The sequence below is a fragment of the Grampus griseus genome (genome assembly GCF_964374135.1).
Source record: "Grampus griseus genome assembly, chromosome: 12".
Lineage (NCBI taxonomy): Eukaryota > Metazoa > Chordata > Mammalia > Artiodactyla > Delphinidae > Grampus > Grampus griseus.
Genome location: NC_139006.1, coordinates 9,974,506 through 9,994,395, shown reverse-complemented (window position 1 = coordinate 9,994,395; position 19,890 = coordinate 9,974,506). Strand labels below are relative to the sequence as shown.

The 19,890-nt window shown below is 44.8% G+C and overlaps 1 protein-coding gene across 1 annotated transcript in view; it reads left to right on the top strand.

Annotated features, from left to right (window-relative positions):
• The window catches only part of CCDC60 (coiled-coil domain containing 60), a 166,568-nt gene that overhangs the window by 52,732 nt on the left and 93,946 nt on the right, over positions 1–19,890 (top strand). The window contains exon 2 of the mRNA XM_082667962.1: positions 17,667–17,746. Within this exon, the coding sequence (XP_082524088.1) occupies positions 17,667–17,746 (80 nt within the window). The remainder of the gene's footprint in view (positions 1–17,666; positions 17,747–19,890) is intronic.

Genomic DNA, 19,890 nt, shown 5'->3' with positions numbered 1-19,890 from the left:
CGAACCGGCGTCTCCCCTGTTTAGCCCCAGGAAAGCATGAGAATGAACATTTGGCACCATCAAGGGCATCCATGCTTCCGCCTTTTTGGAGAACTCTCTGTTCAGACTTTTCACATTTGAAAATATGCAGGTTCAGCTCATAATCTTCTCCACCCCAGGCTGCCAGCCACACTCTTCTCCCGTCTCGGCTCATGCCCACCCCCCAACCCTGTTTGCTAACTCTGAGAAGGAAGGTGTTTTCTTTTTCCAACAAGTCTGAACCCCAATTAGTTTCTCAGTAACTTGATACCCATTGGTGGTGATCGTGATATCTCACCTAGCGTTGTTATTGATTTGGTCAGAAGGAATTAAGGAGATAATTCGTACTCAATTACAATTCCCTGAATTTCCTGAGGTTGCTAACTCTGCTCCCCAGTTGTATTTTCTTTTCCAAATTAATTTTGTCTTGACTCTGAAATGAGAGTGGATATGACGGGCTTGCTGTGTTGATTGTCGTGGAAACAAAGTAGGGCTCTGTATTTTCATTCCAAGTAGGGCTCTCAAATTCTTTTAAGTTTTTTTAAAAAAGTCAATGTGAAACATACACAAGTTAAAAAGAAAAAACAGCACGGAAAGCCTCTTACCAAAGAGGAGCCCATCTTCCTTGCCCACACCTCACTCTTGATGCCATTCCCCAGGGAGCCACGTCTAACACTTTTCGTATTGTTGCTGTTTCCCGTGATCCGTGTCTCCAGATTATTTAAGTTTTACCGCTGTTTCTCAGCTGATACGTTTAAGGTTTTGATGGCTTTCTGCTATGAAAGATGAGGGTCTGGCTTCCTTGTATCCCCATGTACTGCCCACTCCCGATTCCCGTTCCCCGCCCCGAGACAGCACTACCTTTAGTTCTGGTACTGGGTAATTTTGTAACTTTAGAAATATGTTATTAGGGCAGTGAAACTATTCCGCATGATGCTACTGGGATGGATACACGGCTTTAGACATTTGTCCAAACCCATAGAATATACAGCAGCAAGAGCGAATCCTGATGTAAGGATGGGCTTTGGGTGCTAATGTATCAATGTAGGTTCATCACTTGTAACAGAACACCACTCTGGTGTGGGATGCTGATAATGGTGGAAGCCGTGCGTGTGTGGACCCAGTGCAGGGCGGGTGCTGCGGATGGGGGAGGGGGCGGTACGGGAGCTTTCTGCACCTTTCTTTCAGTTTTGCTGCGAACCTAAAACTGTTCTTTAAAAAATTGTCTTAAAAAAACAACTATGTTACACTTGTAACATAGCTGCATTCACCCTAAAGAGTATTTTGACCTGACCCCTTACTTTGTAGCAGAGGAGGTTAACTCCTCATAGGCTCTTCTTGTGTTTTTTTACCACTGCTCTTACATTGTGGAGATCGATAACACCCGCATTCTGTTCAGGACTTGTAACTGTTTTCCAGGCTTAGTCTATGAGCTGAGTGTTCACGTTGAAAATCAACAAATGTTACAGTGGTATTTTCCACCCGTTCATTCACTCACGCACTCAACCAGTAACTGCCAAGAAGCCACTCTGTGTTTGTGGTTGTGCCAGAGACCAAAGATGCCGTGTGACCAGGTCACGCTCCCTGCGCAAATTGCAAGGCTAAAATTTAGAGGAGGAAGAGAGGAAACACACAATTTACAATGTAAGCATAATAACTGCTGAAATCAGTGGCTTTTAACTTTATGTTCAAAATATGAATATGAAATGTAACAGAGGTAAGCTGAATGTAACAGATGTCTTAAACAGGAGCTGCTGGTTTCCTTTTGGCTCTGTAAGCATAAACAGAGTCTTGGTGTCTGAACCTCAGCCCGTTTTGCTCCTCCATTGATCCCCAGGCTGAAGCCACGACACTAGAGCATTCTACATACTGCAGACTGAGAGGTGGTGAGAGGCATCACAGTTGCGGTTTTGTTTCATGGTTGTAAAGATCCTTCATCAATAGGGAGCCTTTGCAGCATTGGATGCACTTGTCCAGGACACAGTGGCTGGAAATATCACTCAGAGGACAGCTGGGGACAAACGTATGCTCATCATGAGAGGTGCCAGACTGGTCACAACAATGCCCATGGCCCAGCACGGGACACCAAGGGGGCCTCTGGGGCCACGGAGGGGAATATTCTGACTACCCTTGGCATGACTGTCCCATCCAAGTGGGGCATGTGTGTGTGTGTATGAGTGGAGCATGGCAGCACTAGAGGCCAGATTGCCAAGTGCGCTAGGAAAATCTGAATTATAAGATATAGTCTCTATCCAAACACACATAGGTGTATACACATCAATTAAGAAAGTCCCAGATTGTTCTTCTATTTACCTATTTTGCAAACAACTCAGTAGTTTGTTTACTTAATGATCATCATTGGGTCTGTTTCCTTGACTATGTGACCTTGATCTGTCACTCTCTCTCTCTCCATGCCTCGGGCTTTTTGTTTTATTTTTTTTTAACCTATAAAATAGGCATTTATTTCTTATGGCTTTTACCCAAAGGTAACAAGTGGCAGAGCTGGGATTTGAATCCAGGTCTCTCTGATTCTAAAATCTGTGCTTTTCAATACTACAATCTACTGTCTCCTGTGGTAGCTCAGTTACGGAATTATCTTGTTTGCAATCCGGTCATTCCCCGGGCTAATTCACATCCTGAAATGGACCCATGCTTTTTCTTTGCCAGTGGGTGAGACTGATATACATGGTAAAAGCAGTGACTAGACCCTAAAGAGAAATTAAATGAGTTTATGTAATGCAAATCGTCGATTGTTTCCTATGGAGAGTTTACTCCTCTATGGCTATATATTAGTTAGCTATGCTGTGTAACAAGTGACCCTAAAACAAACATTATCTCACAGTTTCCGCAGCTTACCTAGAGGCCTCTGGCCCTGGAGGCCACAGTCAAGGTGCCACGTTGGCCTGGAGTCATCTCAAAGCTCAGCTTGGGGAGGGCTCACTTACAAGCTCACCCACGATGCTGTTGGCAGGTAGCAGGTGGCCGCTGGCTGTAGACTAGACGTGTCAGTTCCCTGCTGAGTGGGCCTCTCCCACAGAGCAGCTCACAGTCTGGAAGCTGACTTTTCCCAGAGCAGGAGAGAATGCCCGAGACAGAAGCCATATTCTGTTCATTAGAAGTGAGTCACTGGGTCCAGCGTACCCTCCAGCAGGAGAGATTAGACAAGGGTGGAAATGCAAGGAGGCTCACTGCAAGCTGCCCACCACACATACTGGCGAAGGGAAAAGGCAGAACCTAGACCGTGATCGTCAACAAGCCGGGTGCCCTGGGATCTCCAGGAGAAATAAAACTTGTCTTCTCTGATGGGGCTTCTCAGTCTCAGCACTCTTGATGATTTGGGTCAGATACAGCATTATGGGAGAAGGTCATCCTGCACATTGTAGGATCTAGCAACATCCTTGGCATCTAGCCACCAGATGCACCCCCCCAAGTTATGACAACGAGGAGGAGCTTCAGTGACACTTCGGGAAAATTTCTGGGTCTCTCCTGAAGGTCAACCTTCAGTGGAAATGAAGGGGAGGCATTGCACTTCCAGGTCATCAGTAAGCCCTTAACGAATGAACGATAGTCGTTATGATCACCAAGATGTGCTCCAGCTCTCACACCAGCAAATAACTAGGAAAAGAGAAAAGATATGATTTGAGATTTTGTAAGCATAGAAGGCAGGGGGTTGACCCAATATCCATTTTCTTAGAAAGGCGGGGCGGTGGGGGGGGGCGGGCGTCCTCTCTGCCTTTAGGTCCTTTGCACAGGGGAGCCCGGTGATGGACTCAATTCTCCAGCCCTAATGTGTGTGACTCCCAGCTTTCCAACCTTCTCAAACATGGCTGGAGAGAGAATGACAAGAATTAGGCACTGTGGCACCATTATCACACCGATGACGTGCGGTTTGGAGCTGCTGCTCTTGTTTCTTTCAAGGTGGGATTTTTTGTTTTGTTTCCGAAAATAATCTATGGCCACAACGTAAGCCATGAAGAAGTGCAGGCTTCGTTCTTCTAGACCAGGGCTCAGTGAGCCAGGTAGTAAATATTTCAGTCTTTGCAAGCCATACAGTCTCTGTTGCCACTAGTCAGCCCTGCCCTTGGAGCTCAAAAGCAGCCACAGACAATCTGTAAGCAGCTGGGTAATGGTTGTGTGCCAGTAAAAGTTGATTCACGCAGACAGGCAGGCTTCTCTGTATCGTCTTCTTGGTGCTCTTGCCTCTTTGCCAGTTTTCCTTTTGTGTCGGTCCTTAATTCTCTAATCTTATTCTCCTCTCTCTTCCCCTCTCCTTCCTTCCCCTCTCCTCTCTCCCTCTCTCTCCCCATCCATCCCCTTTGTGACCTTTTCCTCCTCCCTCTGTCCCTTCTCTTTCTCTCTCTCTCTCTCTCTCTCTCTCTCTCTCTCTCTCAATTTCTCTCTCTTCCCCCAGCCTTCCTCTCTGACACTTAATTCAACACCTCCGACCTTAATCTCCAATTCCATCCCCTTCGCCAAGCTCCAATCCACATCCATGTATCAGACAACTGCCTCTCAGCCCCACTCATGCTCCCGGACCCAGCTCCAAAGACTCAAGAGCTGGGCGTCATCTTCGCTTATAGCCTCGTCGCGCACTCACAGCCCTCTGAAACCCTCCCAGATGTATTTGTTCTTTGGGGGGAGATCAGGGTGCAAACAGTACTGCCATTTGTGTGAAAAGGGAATGCTTGTGGTGGAAAAAGAAGTGTGTGTGTGTGTGTGTGTGTGTGTGTTTATTGAAGTATATAATATCTCTCTGGAAGGATACACAAGAACTTGGTAACACTTAGTCACCTCCAGGGAGGGAAATGAATAGCTTGAGGACAAGGTAGAAATAATACTTTTTAACTATACATGCTCTTATATGTTTTAAAACCATTTGAAAATATTTCCTATTCCATCCCCCCCCCCAAAAAAGAACCCACTAAAAAACTGAACTGAAATGAAGTAAAACTCAATGCTTCACTTTCAGTTCATAGCGAGGACCCTCATCTCTAAGCTTATTTTGCTGAAGTGGCTTCTTATGGTTTCTCAGCAGCATTAAAGCTTTAGGCATCTTTCCTCCTGCTTGGGGATGTCAAGAGAACCTTCATCGCCGTCACACTCTACATTTCAATTCCTCATGGTAACTTCCGTTTGAAAAACTGTTCCCGCCACTTTCTGTGTTCAGCTCAGTCTGAAACTGGAGCAGTAACCCCCCAGCCCCACTGGAGGGTAGTTGAATTGCCTGTTTGATTCGTGTCTCCCCCACTAGGCCACGAGCTCCTTGAGGGCAGGGATGGTGTCTTGTTCAGCTTCATATCCCCAGCCACTATCTAACTCCCAGTAGGTATTTAAGAAATATCCGGACTACACCTGCCCCGCACCCAGCCTCGTAATGTGACTCATGTAACTTGGTATTGAATAGCACCCTGCGGACAGGATCGTAGAATTCATACCGCAGCAGCCCTGGTCACATGAAGCCTCATCCCGATGTGAGTTCAGGCCTCAGCCAACTCTTCTGCATCTGGGCTCTTTTCTCTGAACCACTGGCTTAAACTCAGCTCAGCTTCTGCTTCTTACATGGAAAATGAGGTTAGCAGTTATTGAGCAATGTGGGGCTGGGTTTCCTTGACCTCCAGGGGCTTCGCTCGGATTTTGCTAAGATGTTGACTTGGTCCTCTTCCAGGGAAGGAGAAAAGAGCTGAAGCTACGTGGGGACTTAACCCCTTAGCCCAACCCACAGACTCTTTCCACCCGGAAATTGACAATATGAAAGGAGATTTTCTTGGGTCGCCACTTGTTTCTTTTCTCCAGGATGAATTGACTAATTTGTCTCATTTTCAAGAAAGGGAGTAAACTGTGGTGTGATCAGCAATAAAGAGCACCCTGTGATCAACTAGAGTGCCCTCTTCTTCCTCCTGTAGCCGAAATCCAGCCTCTGTTCCGAATTGAATCTCAGAGGCAGAGTTTGGGGTGAAGTAGAAAAGAATAGCTTTATTGCTTTGCCAGGCAAAGGAGGCCACAGCAGGCTAGTGCCCTCAAGACTGCGTGTCCTGACCTGGAGGGGGCAGTGAGGAGTTTTATAGCAGTGGTTCAAAGAGGAGGGTGTGATCAGCTCGTGGACGTTCTTCTGATTGGTTGGTGATGAGGTAACTGGGAGTCAGCATCATCAACCTTCTGATTCCAACTGGTCTACCTGCTTGTGGGCAGCAAGCAGTTAACTTCTTCCACCCAGTGGGGCTTTCAGTACCTGTAAAACAGCTCAAAGATATTGTTATGTGTATCCCTTGAGGGGAGCCATGACCCCCTTGGGGCGGCCAGGGCTGTACTATTGTTTCTTGACGGTTCCTCCCTCCCTTCCCTGATTAGCAGCTGTTTGACCCTGCCGTTGGAATTCAAAGGAGGGTCATGGAGGCTGAATGAAGCCTATTTCCTGTCATCAAGAAACGGGAGACAGAAAGACTTTTATGCCCAGGAACCCCACAGGGTCCTGCAAGGTTTCACTCCGGCTAGCTGGGTGACCTCTGGTACAGGTTATTTAACTAATCTGCGTTTCAGTTTTCTCAACCATAAAATGGGGATAATAATAGTTACAACACTTAACTTTTGGAGTGGTTGTGAAGATTCAGTGAGAAATGGCGTGTAAAGTGCCCGGTATGGGAATGGCAGTCACGATGCTGCTTTTCCTTCCTGGGACCATGGCTGACATTGCTACCACAGAACTCTTTTCTGATGAGATTGAACCGCAGGGAGCTACAGGCGGCCACTGCTTCTAATGGGTATATTGAAACTGATGCTCAAGTTGGAACCCATTTGCTATCTCTAGCCTAGCACATTTCCAGACATTAGGGAGGTTCTGGAAATTTAGGCACTGTTATCATCATTAAATAGAAGCACCTTCGGCAAGGTGGTTGTTACATTCTGGGACCCTTTTCCTGAAGCTCCTTCGGGGCGTTGAGTGACAGGCCATCGTATGGATTCCCATTGGCTGTTAATGCCCAGCAGCTGGACTGCTGGCCCCTCGTATTTAGTCTTTCAAAAGAGCTGATGAGATTAATGTATTTGATTAAAAAAAAAATTTTTTTTTAAACTAGGTGGATAGCACATTTGCTGCTGGCAGGCCAGCTCAATCCCGGGGCTGATGGGGGCTCATTGACAGTGGCAGCCAATTTCCATTTCAATCGAGCAAGAGGAGGGAGGCAGAGAAAGGCAGAGATTGAGAGGAACCAGGACTTGATTGCAAGCTATGACATTTGGCGCCACCTACCGTTATGTCACTGCATCGCTGCCATTGATGACTATCTTGAAGTTGTTAGCCTTAACCTGCCCTTAATGAGTTTACCTGGCAACATTTTCATAATCTCACTCAAATCTTCATGTTTCTTTTATAATTTATGATTTAACTTTGTCAAAATGCCAGATCCTCATGATGTAGTGACAACAATAGTAACATTTCCTCGGCACATTTGGTTTCAAAGACCTATGCCACCCAGTGTGCCTCTTAGTCTTCTGGGTGAGGACCCAGCAGGTGCCAGGTGGGCACTGCTCCACCCGGCCCACCTTGGCGCCCGGCTCAGTACCTTGCCAGGTCCCTCAGAGCACATTTCCCATTCCCAGGGTGCTCGTGCGTAACGTGGATTTCACTGGAGGGTTCACGGAAGAGCAGAAGAGGAAGGTTCCGTTGCATCCCATGGAAGAAAACCAATGACATGGTCCTTTAAACTGGTGCTTTTTCCCTGAATATCGGCTGCCTCCTCCCCACACCAAGGCTCCCTCCTCACCCTCTGTAATACATCACTCTGCCTTTATTAATTGGAACGTTCATCCTCTGTGTGTGCTTCTCCAGTATCCATCTTCACACTCGTCTTCCTTCTCAAGGAGACTGGGTGTGTTAGGCAGAGTTCTTCAGAGAAACAGAACTCATGGGATGCATTTAGGTATAGATACAGATACAGAGATCTATTGTAAGGAATTAGTTCATGTGCTTATGGAGGCTGACAAGTCCCAAGATCTGCTGTTGGGCAAACTGGAGACCCAGGAGAGCTGGTGGTATACTTCCAAAGGCCTAAGGACCAGGAGAGCTGATGGAGTAAGTTCTAGTCCAAAAGCCTCCAAGCTCAAGACACAGGAAGAGCCGATGTTTCAGCTTGAGTCTGAAGGCTGAAAAAAAACCTGACGTCCCAGCTGGAAGGCAGTCACGCTAAAGAAGCTCCCTCTTGCTGGGGGCGGTCAGCCTTTTATTCTATGTAGGCCTTCAGCTGATTGGATGAGGCCCACCCTCATGAGAGAGGGCAATCTGCTCTACTCAGTCTATCAGGTTAAATGTTAAACTCACCCCAAAGCATCCTCACAGAAACACCCAGGATAATGTTTGGCCAAATACCTGCACAGTCCACGGCCCAGTCTAGTTGACACACAAAATTAACAATTCCACCAGCCTTCTAGTCTTGACTCTGCCAGCTGACCAGCTATGCGACCTTGAATGGTTTCCTCTTTGCTTCCATTTCTCTTTCTATAGAATGCGTGGTGCTTTCAGGATCCACTGCAGCTTTCACGCCAAGGCCAGGATCAACGCAGCAGGCCCCAGTCAATGAGCCGTTTCTGCCATACGCTTGGAGTCCCATCAGTGGGTCAGCTTCGCTCAGGAGCTCCCCGTTGCATTGGCCGAGACTTCATGAGACGCCTATTGTGGCCTGAGGCTCTCTCTGCCCAATCTTCCTCTCTCCTTCTTTTCTCTTTCTCACCGTCAGTAAGCCTCTTGTACTCCTGTCTCAGTGCTTGCTTCCCAGAGGCCCCAGATGATGCGTATGTTGACATTTTTTAAGAGTTCAGGTCATTTATTTTGCAGAATGACTATACAGCATGGTGACTGTAGTTCATAGTACTGTATTACATATTTGAAAGTTATGACGAGAGTCCATCTTAAAAGTTCTTATCCAAGAAAAATTTCCTGTAACTATGTAAGGTGATGGTGGCAACTAGATTTATTGTGGTGAACATTTTCCAGTGTACTCTACAAATATCAAGTCATTATGTTGTACATCTGAAACTTAGTATGTCAGTTATATCTCAAAAATAATAAATACTCCCTAAAGGATGCACCTTGCGTTTATTGAAGAGAGTCTTTAAAGAATTCAATAGCTCACTTCATATTTTAATTGGAAGGTCTGCGTGTGGATGAGGTCACTAGTTCAGGGTTATCCCTACATAGGTAGGTACCTGCCTTATACCCTTACGACAAAAACGTTCACTCTCCCCAAAGGAAAGTGTCTATCACCATCATAAAACCACCAAAGCTTAAATATCAGTACGCAAGCTAAGGTCTCTGGACTCATGTGTACGTCTTCCTGTGGACCCTACCCACTCTCTGCCTCTCCGTTCTTTACGGCTTGTCCATAATGAGTCTAAAATTTGCGACTCGTCTTGCCTGTTCCTCAGTGTTCTCCTCTCCAATGGCCTCCCTTCCCCCGCCTCACCACTTGACAGAGCATGGCCAACTGACACTGTATCAGCCCAAGTACGTTTAGCAGGAATTCATTTCCATCTTAATCTGATTCGAGGAAGTAGATCACATTTTAAGAAGTAACAAAGATGGATTTGGAACATTCTTTCATAAAAGACAAGAGAACAGCAGACATTTCAAAGATTGCCTCTCTGGTCTTGACCTTCAACAAAATCATTCTGATTTTCTGCCATATAAAATTTTTTATGACAAAATCTAACAAAACTCTGGGCAAGCTTTGGAGGTACTATCTGTAAATTAATAGCTAGCAACTGCTATCCCTTGTTTAGCCCCCGCTAGTCAAAACGGGGGGCAAAATGCAGTAGTGGTTGAGAACACATGCTTTGCAACAACAGCAGCAGCAGCGAAACCTGATTAAAAACCGGGCAGAGGATCTGAATAGACGTTTTTCTAAAGAAGACATACCCTGATGGCCAACAGGTACCTGAAAAGATGCTCAGCATCTCTAAGCATCAGCGAACTGCAAATCAAAGCCACAATGAGATATCACCTCACACCTGTTAGAATGGTTATGCTCAAAAAGACAAGAATCGGAGAATGTGGAGAAAAGGGAAACCTTGTGCACTGTTGATGGGACTGTAAATTGGTGCAGGCACTCTGGAAAGCAGTATGGAGGTTCCTCAAAAAGTTAAGAGTATGAGACCCCAATATTCCACTTCAATAGCCAAGATATGGGAACAATCTAAGTGGCCGTTGATGGATGCATGAATGAAGAAGATGTGGTGTATATGTATAATGGGATACTACTCAGCCATAAAAAGGATGAAATCCAGCCATTTGCCACAAGGTGGGTGGACCTTAAAGGTACTGTGCTAAGTGAAGTAAGTCAGAGAAAGACAAATACCGTATGATTTCACTCAAATGTGGAATCCAAAAAAACAAAGCAAACAAAAACAAACACATAAAGAGAACAGATTAGTGGTTACCAGAGGGGAAGGTGCTTGGGGAGGTGGGTAACACAGGTGAAGGGGGTCAACTGTATGGTGATGGATGGCAGTTAGACTTGCAGTGGTGATCACTTTGTAGGGTACACAGATGTTGAATTATAATGCTCCTGTACACCTGAAACTTATAAAAGAGAGAGAGACAAAAAAAAAAACCCTAAAACAAGACATATGTTTTGACGTTACTTGAGTTGATTTCAATTCCAGACTTTGCCACTTAATAGCATGTTGTTTTCTTCTTTCAAAGCCTCAGTTTGCTCCTCTATGGGAAGAATAATAGTGAGGCGAGGACTAAGGAGAATCATGTATTTCAAATGAGAACACACTTAGGATCGTGTATGGCACATAGGTGAATGATAATGTGATCGTAGACGCCATTAGGTCCTCTTCACAGGCCCAAAGTTACCCAACACCGAAGTGACAGAATTAGGACTCCACCCTGGGCCTTTCAGACAACAAAACTCTTTACATTCATTCCTGTCACCTCCCACTTCTCAGTTGTCAGGTTAAACCAAATCACTTGCAAATGCTACTATTTAAACAGTCCCAGTACATGGATATTAAATGTGAGTGTACCTGCCCAAGAACCTTCCCCACCTAAGACTCCACTGTGAGTCTCTGCTCTCACCTCCCCCTCCAACATTTGTCATCTTTTAACCTGACACATTACCGATGTCATGCGGCATTTCTCACAGTCCTGCTCTCAAAGACCCATTTACAGATGAGAGAAAGGACACGTGATGTATGTAGAAGGGACAGGGCAGAGAGTTGGCCTGGTTTTCCAGGAAACAAAGAATGGAGGCATCACCCACACTCTGCAAAGCAATGGAAGAACCGAAGGCTCTTAAGACCAATGGCGCACCCAAGGAGGCAAAGACGGAATTAAAATCAAGTCTCCCAGGATTGCTTTTATGAAATCCGGCTGGGAGTAGTCACAGAAAGTGAAACAAAGGACATCCAAAGAGATGGTGATGGGATTATACTTGGCTTTTATTTTCTCCTAATTTTAAAATCTTTTCCTGATATCCATTAATTAGTTTCATAACCAGATGATAATCTTAAAAGTAGAGTTGTATTGCAGATGTGTTACTTGGGTACGGAGTCACCTTAATCAGTGTCAGTAGGGAGGAAAGATTTAGCATTAGTTTGTTTATCAACGATAAGGGTCTAAAAAGTGTGAGACTTAGAACACACGAGTTTTGATGCAAGAGGAGGTGGTCTCTGAAGATCTGGAATATACAGTACTTCCTGGGGAGAGAAACTGGGAGAAGTAGGAGGGTTCTGCATTTCCTAGAAACATGGATTTTGATAATGATTTTGAGAGAGAGAGAATGATCCTAATTCTGGATATGCATCTAAGCCATGGAAATTCTGGGAGTGTCAGGTTTAGGATCAAAAGGTAAGGGATTACAAAGTTATCGTCTGCAAAGAGGTCCTTGATTAAAGGGAGAACCAGCTTTATGGTCTAAAAGTAGCTGGTCAGCACCTGGAGCCAAGGCATTTGCATAAGCTATAACATAACCGTTTGTTTTGGGCCCTCATTTCCATTTCCCGGTCCCCACAGGGAGCTGATCCTTGCAAACTACATTTCCCAGGCACCCTTGCCAGCTGGCTTCCCGGTAGGTTCGGCCAATAGGAGGTGGAGCAGGAAATTGGGGTGGGGGTGGGGGTGGGGAGAGGGAGGCGGGGAGAGAGAGAGATCAGCATATTTCTCCCCTTCTCTCAGTTTCTGGTGGCACCTCCAACTGAGACTACGTGTCTTCCGTGAGTCCAGCTTCTGCCAGGTGCCCGAATTCTAGGGCTTTTGAAGGCTTCCTCTTCCCTTTGTCCTTCCAGCCCTGGAGGGGGTACAGACTTCCTCCTTTTGTTAAATCTCTAGCATGTCTTGCCCTCACTTACTTGGCTTTCAGCTCTTCTGACACCTTTGTAACTGCGCCCCTATATCACAGTCCCTCTCTTTGAACTATCTTGCATGAGCTCTGACTTCCTGCCTGTACCCCGCCTGATAGAGTGTGTTAAAATATACTTTTTTTTTTTGGCGGTGCGCGGGCCTCTCACCGTTGTGGCCTCTCCCGTTGCGGAGCACAGGCTCCGGACGCGCAGGCTCAGCGGCCATGGCTCACGGGCCCAGCCGCTCCGCGGCATGTGGGATCTTCCCGGACCGGGGCACGAGCCTGTGTCCTCTGCATCGGCAGGCGGACTCTCAACCACTGCGCCACCAGGGAAGGCCAAAATATACTTTTTTAAAAAAAATTTTTATTGGAGTATAGTTGATTTACAATGTTGTGTTAGTTTCAGGTGTATAGCAAAGTGAATCAGTTATACATATAAGTATATCCATTCTTTTTCAGATTCTTTTCTCACATAGGCCATTACAGAGTATTGAGTAGAGTTCCCTGTGCTGTACAGTAGGTCCTTATTATTTATCTATTTTATATATAGGCGTGTGTATATATCAGTCCCAATCTCCCAGTTTACCCTCCCCCTGCTTACCCCCCGGTAACTGTAAGCTTGGTTTCTATATCTGTAACTCTATTTCTGTTTTGTAGATAAGTTCCTTTGTGCCCAAAATATACTTTTAAATTACATCATTCAGACCAACACTAAAAACTTATATTTTGCTTATGTTGATAGAGTTAGTCAGAATTGCTTTACAAATATGAAAATCACTATTCTTATTATTAGACAGTATAAGTAAATTATTTTAAAAATCAGAAAAAAAATAACCAAAATAAAAAATTATTATTTACCTACAATTCAAACCTGAGATAACAATTTGTTATATTTACTTCCAACTTGTTATATTATTACATATATACCTTGCCATATGTCAATATTTTAAAACATAATTTATATCAGTTTATATACATTTTTTAGGAATGTCTATAAATTTTTATGAATATATATCTTAAAATTTTCTATGATCTAAGTTCTTTATATTTGTGACATGCATTTTCCCTTGAAATTATACTCCTTTCCAAATCAGTGAGTATACATCTACAGCGACATTAAAGAGTAGCACCAAATTCAAATCATCATATACCATTGTCTGGATAGACCACAATTTATTGCCCCAATGCCTGCTGCTGGACATTTAGATGTTTTTCACTGTTACTCACACTGCTGTGGTAGATATCCTCGTGGATAAATCTCTTCATCCTTGCTGCATAATTTCCTTGGATAGAAGCAGATTTGCTAGAGGAAAAGAATGTGTATTTTTAAGGCTTGTCATACATAGGGTGAAACTTTCCTTCAGAAAGGTAGAGATAGTGATTCTTGGATGCTTCGTAAACTTTTCATTGTGCTCAAAGTGTGTTCGTAAATATCCTGACAGCCGGCGCTCCCTCATTCAATGCCAGTTATCACCAGTGGCTTATTTCAATTGTCATTAAACAGTGGTCACAATGAAAATGGTTTCCTGAGAATTCATTGAAATGCTGCCATAAGTTCAGCACTTGTGGAGTGGATCTTCTGCTAAAGTCTTATGTCAAGTTGAGGACACAATTTGGCTTTGCTGCTGTAAGTTGTTCAGCACCAATCCCAGTCTATACAAACTCACTCTTTTACAATAGTGTGAATCCCTGGTGCACGGGCAACTATCATTAGGTGAGATTTCAGGAGAAATGCTTGAAATTTAGACAGTATCATAGTTGCTTCATGAAGGGGGTGAAACCTGAGACATTTGGGAGAGTGATGGGTACACAACTGACATCAAGCAGCATTTCAGTCATGGATTTTCAAATTATAGCAAGGAAATTTGAGTGTGTTTATTATGTCTTTGTTCGTAAGTGTTTTCATCACAACATCTCTGAAGAAAGTTGCTTTGGTTCTGAAAGAAGGAATTAATTGGCTGCTCAAAAAAAAAAAAAAAAAAGAGGCATTAAAAAGAGACAACCTTGATTTCAAATGTTTGATCTCAACGTGGCCAATCTCATCGCTTTCACTGCAAAATGCACCAGCATAGGGGTCATCTGATCTTAATCCCCAAGAGGGGGAAGAGAACTAGTTGCAATAATTCTTGATCTGTTGCTGCCTTGACACACGCAAGGGAGGAAGCTGTTTCAGAGAGAAATCTTGTGGTTGTAAGGAAAAGGAAAGCCAATTCAAACTGATTGAAATAATAAAGGAAATGTTCGTGAAAAGTCCAGGTTCTACTGAAACTTGTTCAGTTCAACAAGGTACCACGGGATGAGTTTTTCTCTGACTGTCCTCTCCGCCTTCCCCCTTATCTTCTTCAGCTGGAGGGTGGCTCCCTCTTAGGCACAAAATGGCTGCCAGCAACCCTCACAGGTGTCTGCTTCTCTGTTCATAGTCTATGAGGGAAGAGAACTTCTTTGCCTATGGTTCCTTAGATCTAGGAATCGTGCTTTTTAGAAGCCCCTGGCAAAAGTCTGCTTGTATCTCATTAGCCCAAACTGTGTCACATGACCATCCCTCAGCCAGTCACTGTGATGAGAGGTGGGCTCTGCTGTTTGGCTTCAGCCATTTAGGACCACCCTGTTGCTGATAGCATAAGTATTTTCTGAGGGGCAGGAAGTCTAACCGGGGAACCAACCAGTATCAAGAGGGAGGGAGAAGGGATACTGGGAGCGTGAGAAAAGCCAGTGTCCATTATGCAGAAGTTTTAAAAAGTACTCCCAGAGATCCTTATATGCCTCCTTGGAGGACTGTCTCTCCACCCACTTCACCATCCCTCAAGATGAAAACTGATAGATTTGCCATCAATTTTCAGCCAGGGCGTTGAAACACCCTGGTGTATTGGGATAAGCTTGATAATATTACCTACAAGTCATTCCTAGTGATAGCTAAAGAGATAAAGTTTATAAATGATTTTATTGTTTCATGTCTAGCTGAGCTTATTCAAGGCTATCCCAGGTGCTTTTCTGGTATTCCGTATGCTTTATTTAGTGAACAAGACGGGATACCCTGGGGTCTTGCCGTAGATTCTCCACCTCTAACCCGAGCTGCTTGGTACAGGATACGTACTGAGTGACCCAGGAGAAAAGTGGCTGAGAATCAGGCAGGCTAGTAACAGTCCCTTCCCTGCACCCCAGACCCCACTCTCTATCCTCACCACCCCACTACAGACATCATTCAATTTTTAAAAAGAATTTTATGGGAGTAGAGTTGATTTACCATGTTGTGTTAGCTTCTGCCTTATAGCAAAGTGAATCAGTTTTGCATACACGTATATCCACTCTTTTTTAGATTTTCTTCCAATACAAGCCATTACAGAGTACTGAGTAGAGTTCCCTGTGCTACACAGTAGGCTCCTATTGTTTATCTATTTTATATATAGTAGTGTGTATATGTCAGTCCCAAACTCCCAGTTTATCCCTTCTCCCACCCCCACCTTCCCCCTGGTAACCATAAGTTTGTGTTCTACATCCGTGGCTCTATTTCTGTTTTGTAAATAAGTTCATTCGTACCATTTTTCTTAGATTCCACATATAAGCGATAGCTATGATAATTGTCTTTCTCTGTCTGACTTACCACACTCAGCATGACAATCTCCAGATCCATCCAGACATCACTCAGCTTTGATCCAGCTACATCCCCTGGCTTCCACAGTCCACTCAAAAGGCACCACAGCCCCATTTCATTTTCAGAGAAAGTGGGTGACGATGGCTGCTGAGAAAACACCACACCTCCTCCCACACGTCCGCATTACTATGATTCCTGTTAGTGAGTAGCTGAACTGTCCTCACTGTGCCTTGAGAACACACGCTCAGTACAGTGCCACTGATCGGCCATGGTCGAATTTCACTTGCCACTTATTTTTAAAAAATCTTTTCTTTTTGTTTATTACATAACTGATTCATATTTACTGCAGAGCAATGGGAAAGTCACGTAAGCTAAGAAAAAGTAATAAAATCTGCTATAATCCCACCCCCGTAGAGAATCACTGCATGGTGGGGGGGGGAGCTTATCATATCTTTTGATATGTGTATATTCAAACAGATCATTTTTCAAAACCAAAGAATCATGCAATACCTATTACTTTGTAACATGTCTTCTCCCTCAGAGAACTCCTCCAGCACCTCTAGGCTTAGATCATTATATTGTCGTTGCATTTAATTGCTGCATAGTATTCTGTCGTTTAGAGGCACCCTGATTATTGAACCTGTCTTCTCTTGTGAAGTTGTGATTTCCAAGAGTTTGCTCTCACAAGCAGCATCTTAGCAGTTTTGTTGATATGAACCTCTGTGCCCATGCGGCGACGTTCCCATAGGATGCTTGACAGAAGAAGCATCATTAGACCAAGGGCAAGCCTGCTTTTGCAACAGTTAGTATGCATTGAGGAAGTGCCCTTCAGAAAAGTCATTACAATGTGTTCTCCCACAGTTTCATTTGAGAGCATCCATTTTCCCATAATTTCTTGTCATTTCCTTTCATTTAAAAAAAAAACAATATTGCAGGAATTAATTTCACGACACGATAATCCAGATAATAGTCTTGCTATTGTTCACCAAATTGGTAGCTGAGAAAAGTGACTTTTATATTCCAGTATAGTTAATTTAACTCTCTTCTTTATATTGACCTGATAGCCACCTCTGAGTAATAAATTTAAGTCTTGTGAGGTTTCCCTGATGGCTAAGAAAGGCAAATGAATAGAGAAGAGGGAAAGAAGAACCCATGAACAATTACCTGGATAATTCACTCCTAAAATCCTGCTAGGGGAGCAGTGAGGGCGGGGGAAAAGTACATTTGCATCTTTATATTGACGGAACTCAAGCTCTCTAAATCAGCTACCTGTGCCACTTTACAACAATGATTATCAACATTTAATTTTTTGCTTTGCTTTGAGTCTAATGCTCATGATAGAAGCTTCCATTTTTCAGATGCTTGCCATGAGTCAGGAATTTAGCGATTAATTTAATCATCACAACAAAGTAGGAATTATTCCCCTGTTCTTCTGCTGAAGAAATTAGGGCCCAGAGATGTTGAGTAATTTGTCCAAGGTCACGCAGGCGGTCAACCAGACAGAATGAGGATCAGAGTTCAGGTTCGTCCGTCTCCAAAGCCCTTGCTGTCGCCCGTGTGCCACAAGGCCTCTCTCTTGGTGGAAAAAAGGACGCTGTGCTGCCTAAGGACCCCTCCCAGCTGATCAGACATCTCACGTGAATGCATGAGCCCCCTGCGGCCTGGCTCCGCTTGGAACAGTTGTACTAACACTTCTTTCACTTCTTGACTTCCCTCAGGTCCCAGACAAACCAATGAGGAGCATCAAGTACACGCAGAAGGATGTAATAAACCTCAAGAAAGACCTTACACGAAGCCGGTGAGTGAGCCCTGCACCGAATGACCCACAGACAGCCCGACAGGGACAAGCAGGCTATGGGGTGATGCCTGTGAGTGCCTGCCGAGTCTCAGTGCCCCTCAACGCTGAACATTAAGCGGGAGATTTGCAGGAGGGTAGCCCTGTAAGGGCTGGGGATGGGGCCCCTTTCTTGGTTGGACCCTTCAGGGAGTACCTGCGCCAGACCGACCTACCCATTCTTGCTCAGGGCAGTCCCATGCCTGGAATTCCCTCTGCTTTCCTTTCTTGGACTGAATCCAACTCAAGAGAGTTCCCTTATGCTCCAGAAGACTCTTCTCTTTTTACTGCACGTCCACAGTGTGGTAGCCGAGAGTCAGATCGACTTGGTCGCAAATACTGGTCCTGCGACCTGCCAGCTGGCGACACTGGAAGAGTTACTTAACCTCCCTGAGTCTCTGTTTCCTTAACTGTAAAGTGAATATAGTATGAGGTTGTTAGAAGGACTGGGTGAAATAATGCACAAAAGTGCCATAGCCTTGAAGACAATGCCATTCATATCTTTTTCCACCCCATCAATTCCTTCCTCCATAGCGTGATAGCGTGAGCAAACTGAGGTCTAGGACCATATTTTTTTCATCTCTTGGCGTGAGGTGGGATTTCTTTCTCCTCAAGGTGGGGTTATAAATGGGGCTTTTGGCCGAGCAACTGAAGGTGGAGTAAGAGATGGAGATTCTTTTAACACAGAACACGTAAGAGACATGCTAAGCAGGGGTGATACAGGCAGCACGGAGGGTCTGCTTATCTCACGAGCCAGACCCTGGTAAGAATCACAGCAAGATGCTTCCTTCCTCACCTCCATGGTCTGGAAGCTCTTCCTTCACTGCGCACCTGCATCTCCTCCCCACACAGCTTTGACGGAACGGATGACAGCCCAAGAAGAGGCAGGAAGGTGTGGGCTTTTGAAACGGGGGAGAAGGAAAGGGATGAAGGAGGCTAAGGGGGGCATCAGGATAGGACCCCAGAGAAGAATATTTCCCCACCGACCACAGGAAGGGTGGCTGCACCGGCTCTGAGAGGGGCTCTGGACACCTAGTGTCCAGCAGAAACATAATGTGAGCTGTTCATGTAATTTAAATTCTTTCAGTAGCCACACTAAAAAAAAAAAGTGGGAAAAAAACAAACAAGTGAAAGTAATTCTAATAATATATTTTATTTAGCCAAATAGATCTGAAGTATTGTCCTTTGACATGGAATCAGTATAAAAAGGTATTGAGATACTTGATAGTCTGTTTTGAACATGTGATGAAAAATGGTGAATGGTGAAAATCCACAGCGTATGTCGCACTTAGAACGTATATCAGTTTAGACCAACCACACTTCAAGTGCTCAGGAGCTGTTACAGTTTAGACCAACCACATTTCAAGTGCTCAGGAGCTGTTACAGTTTAGACCAACCACACTTCAAGTGCTCAGGAGCTGTTACAGTTTAGACCGACCACATTTCAAGTGCTCAGTAGCTGTTACGGATTGAATTTTGTCCCCCCAAAATCCGTATGTCAAAGCCCCAACCCTCAACGTGATTGTATTTGCAGAGAGGGCCACTGAAGAGGTAATTAAGGTTAAGTGAGGTCCGAAAGGTGGGACCTAATCCAATAGGACTGGTGTTCTCATAAGAAGAGGAAAGGATGCCAGGAATGTGCACACACAGAGAAAGGGCCAGGTAAGGACACAGCTAGAAGATGCCATCTGCAAGCCAAGGAGAGACACCTTGATCTTGGGCTTCTTGCCTCCAGAACTAGGAGAAAGTAAATGTCTGTTGTTTAGACCACCCATTCTGTCATGACAGCCGCATCGGACTAACATAATAGTCAACATTGGAATAATCCTGCAGAGAATGTCCCCAGCCCAAGGGGGGATGATGGGGCTCAGAGCAGAGCTCAGAGATGGCATGTGAACTTGTCCCTGAAAATCAACAGATGATCCCCACAGGGACCCCTCTGTTAGTTGTGGACACATTGGCCTCTACAGTGTTTGAACCCAGGTTAGAGGGGTTTTGAGGCTGATGCCTTGGGAACTTGGGAGCCCCAGGGACTGGTGAGAGGTAGTGTCAGGAGGCCAGAGTTACCTGAGTGGGGCAACATCTGGGCAGGCAGCAAAGAAAGAGGG